Source organism: Prunus avium, chromosome 1 (genome assembly GCF_965620075.1).
Source record: "Prunus avium chromosome 1, drPruAviu1.hap1.1, whole genome shotgun sequence".
In the NCBI taxonomy this organism is placed as follows: Eukaryota; Viridiplantae; Streptophyta; class Magnoliopsida; order Rosales; family Rosaceae; genus Prunus; species Prunus avium.
The window spans coordinates 8,302,938-8,306,150 of NC_142284.1; the positions used below are offsets into that span (position 1 = coordinate 8,302,938).

General features: G+C 43.4%; 1 protein-coding gene across 1 annotated transcript; it reads left to right on the top strand.

Annotated features, from left to right (window-relative positions):
* Nucleotides 1-1,291: 1,291 nt before the first annotated feature.
* On the top strand, nucleotides 1,292-3,011 carry GAE1 (UDP-D-glucuronate 4-epimerase 1). Its single transcript, XM_021963171.2, has one exon. It carries the CDS (start codon nucleotides 1,497-1,499, stop codon nucleotides 2,793-2,795), a length of 1,299 nt encoding a protein of 432 aa, XP_021818863.1. The 5' UTR covers nucleotides 1,292-1,496; the 3' UTR covers nucleotides 2,796-3,011.
* The last annotated feature ends 202 nt before the right edge of the window (nucleotides 3,012-3,213 follow it).

A 3,213-nucleotide genomic window follows, 5' to 3' on the forward strand; every position in this document is an offset into this window, starting at 1 on the left:
TATAGCATGATTAGCTTGAGATACCAAAACAGTGCTATCTCCATTTCAAATTACCACAAACAATTTAAATAAAGTTGCTTGAGATACCAAAACATTGCTATATCCATTTCAAATTACCACAAACAATTTAAATAAATGAATTAAACTTTAGTTGTTACTTGGTGGGCCCCACCACCGCAGTGTGCTGAACTGGCAAAAGTTTGGTAGCGAGAGTGTGTGAGTCATACAAAAGGTACAAATTCTTCTTGAAAAACAGAAATCAAATTGAAGGAGCACCGCCCGCGATCCCCAATAACATCTTTTAAAAATTAAAAATTAGTTCAATTCGTTCCTTCTACCGGCCACGCGGCTTCTGCCCGTTTCTCCCGATTTATCCCTTTTTCTCAATTCCCCTTCAATTCTTTTATCTTCTCGCTCAGTCATGACCGCTTCTTCCGGTGACCGGTCTAAGACTAAGCTAAACTACTATTTACCTTACTCTCTCAACTATTTTATTCTTGATTTTTATTTTTTATTTTTTTGAAAACGAATAATAAAATATTCGTTTTGGGATTTGAGTGATATTCTATTGCACCCAGATTTTCACTATCACCAAACAGCCCAATGATGTGGCGCCCATGTTCTCCAAATTATCAAATCGCCTACTTGATTGATTGAGTCACCAATACCACTATCTAGACTGCAGTACATAAAGCCTACTCTCCCCCTATCATAAGGGACTTTGTAGCTCAAGTGATCAAGAGTATGCATCGAGGTTCTAATTTCGATTTCCCTTTCTTCCAATATCGCTTGTATTTTTATAATAAAAAAATCTCCATCATCGCTTTATATTACTGTAAATCAGATTTGTTAATTAAAATCAATTACAAATTATCAAGCAACATTGCTATGTTGTGTCGTATAATTACTATTGCCAGCACCAATCCACTCTTTTAGTTTAATTAGTCAATTAAGGAAACAAACAGAATCTACCAATTGAACTTTTGTTAGGTCGGTTCGGAGGACAGTGTTTCTACCTTTCACAGTCGAGTGCTTAAAAACATGGAATTCTGAAAAAACAAAAAGTTGATTCAACAATTTCAACTGCATTAACCCTAGGTATATTTATTTTTTTTATGTGACGAAAATACCCTTTTTGTTTTTTCTTTGTTTTTTTGTTTTTTGTTTTTGTTTTTTGTTTCTCTCTTTTCTCTCTATCACTTTCTAACTGGCCGTCCCGGTCCATAAACGCGTTCACGCGTTTGCCTTGTCGAGTATCAATGTGGGTGACCACTATATATAACCCATCATCATCTTCAATCTATTAGCAGGTGCAGAAAATTTAATCACCCAAAAATAAAATTTCTTTTTCTCTGCACTTGTATTCTTCTTCTTCTTCAATCTTCTTCTCTACCCCTCTCTTTCTCTGCAAATCTAAAAACCCAAGATTCTGTAAAGAAAAAAAGAAGAGATTTCAATTTTGGTTAGAGAAAACAAAGAAAGAGAGAGACCAGAGAATGCCGTCTGCATTGGAAGATGAGCTGTTTCCGTCGACGCCAGGCAAGTTCAAGATCGAGCGGGGCCACGGCATGAACCGCCAGTTCCACCGATGCTTCGCCTCCACCAGCACCATGTTCCTGTGGGCCCTGTTCCTGATCGCCTTGACGGCGTCGTATTTGAGTTTCCAGAGCTTCGTTGACTCCGGTAGCCGGTACTTCTCCGCCTCCTGGGGCGGCATCCAGTGGGAGAAGCAGGTCCGCAACTCCGCCCAGATCCACCGCTCCGGCGGCATGGCCGTACTGGTCACCGGCGCCGCCGGTTTCGTTGGGACCCACGTCTCGCTGGCGCTCAAGAAGCGCGGAGACGGTGTCGTCGGGATCGACAATTTCAACAGCTACTACGACCCGTCGTTGAAAAAGGCCCGCCGCTCGCTGCTCAAGAGCCACGGCGTCTTCATCGTGGAAGGCGACATAAACGACAATCGTCTCCTCGACAAGCTCTTCGACACCGTGGCATTTACGCACGTGATGCATTTGGCGGCTCAAGCCGGCGTCAGGTACGCCATGGAGAACCCCCACTCGTACGTCCACAGCAACATCGCCGGCCTCGTCACGCTTCTCGAGGTCTGCAAAACGGCCAATCCCCAGCCGTCGATCGTCTGGGCCTCGTCCAGCTCCGTCTACGGCCTAAACGACAACGTTCCTTTCTCCGAATCTGACCGCACCGACCAGCCCGCTAGCCTCTACGCAGCCACAAAGAAAGCCGGCGAGGAAATTACCCACACTTACAACCATATTTACGGCCTGTCAGTTACCGGGTTGAGATTTTTTACCGTTTACGGGCCGTGGGGCCGACCCGACATGGCGTATTTCTCTTTTACCCGCAACATCCTCCAAGGCAAGCCCATCACCATTTACCGGGGCAAGAACCGGGTCGACTTGGCCCGCGATTTCACGTACATTGACGATATTGTGAAGGGTTGTTTGGGGTCTTTGGATACATCCGGGAAGAGTACCGGGTCGGGCGGGAAGAAGCGGGGCCCCGCACCGTACCGGATCTTTAATCTGGGGAACACGTCACCGGTGACCGTGCCGACACTTGTCAGCATCCTGGAGCGGCATTTGAAGATGAAGGCGAAGAAGAATTTCGTGGACATGCCTGGAAACGGCGACGTTCCGTTCACGCACGCGAATATAAGCTTGGCCAGAAGGGAATTCGGTTATAAGCCCACAACCGATTTGCAGACCGGGTTGAAGAAGTTTGTTAGGTGGTATCTTTCTTATTACGGCTACAATCATGGCAAGCCTGTAAATTAATATTTCTTTTCCTTTATTTCCTTTTATTATTTTTTTTTAATCTTACTTTAAATTTTCTAGGATTTTTTTCCCCAACCAAAAGGAAAAAAAACCTGGGGAAAAAGAATCCTAGGGCAAAAAAAAAGAAAAAAAAAATCCGAGATACATTCTTTACTTGGGAGAGCTGTGAAGTTGTTATAATTTTTTTTTCTATTTTGTAAAGGAAATATTTCAATATGCCTTTCTTGTGGGTATCCTAAGAATCGTTTGAAAAGAGGAGAGTCTGAGAGAAAGGTTCAATTTTCCGGCATTCTATTTTCTCGGGAAAGTGAAGCATAAAATAAAGTAGAGATTTTCTTGGCCTTTTTGAATTGTCCGAAATTTGAGTATGAATGGATGGAGGTTTTTTGGAATAATGATAAAAGCTTAGAATTCGTCT

Coding starts and splice junctions, on each gene's coding strand:
- GAE1 (XM_021963171.2), top strand. CDS start 1,497: ATGCCGTCTGCATTGGAAGATGAGCTGTTTCCGTCGACGCCAGGCAAG.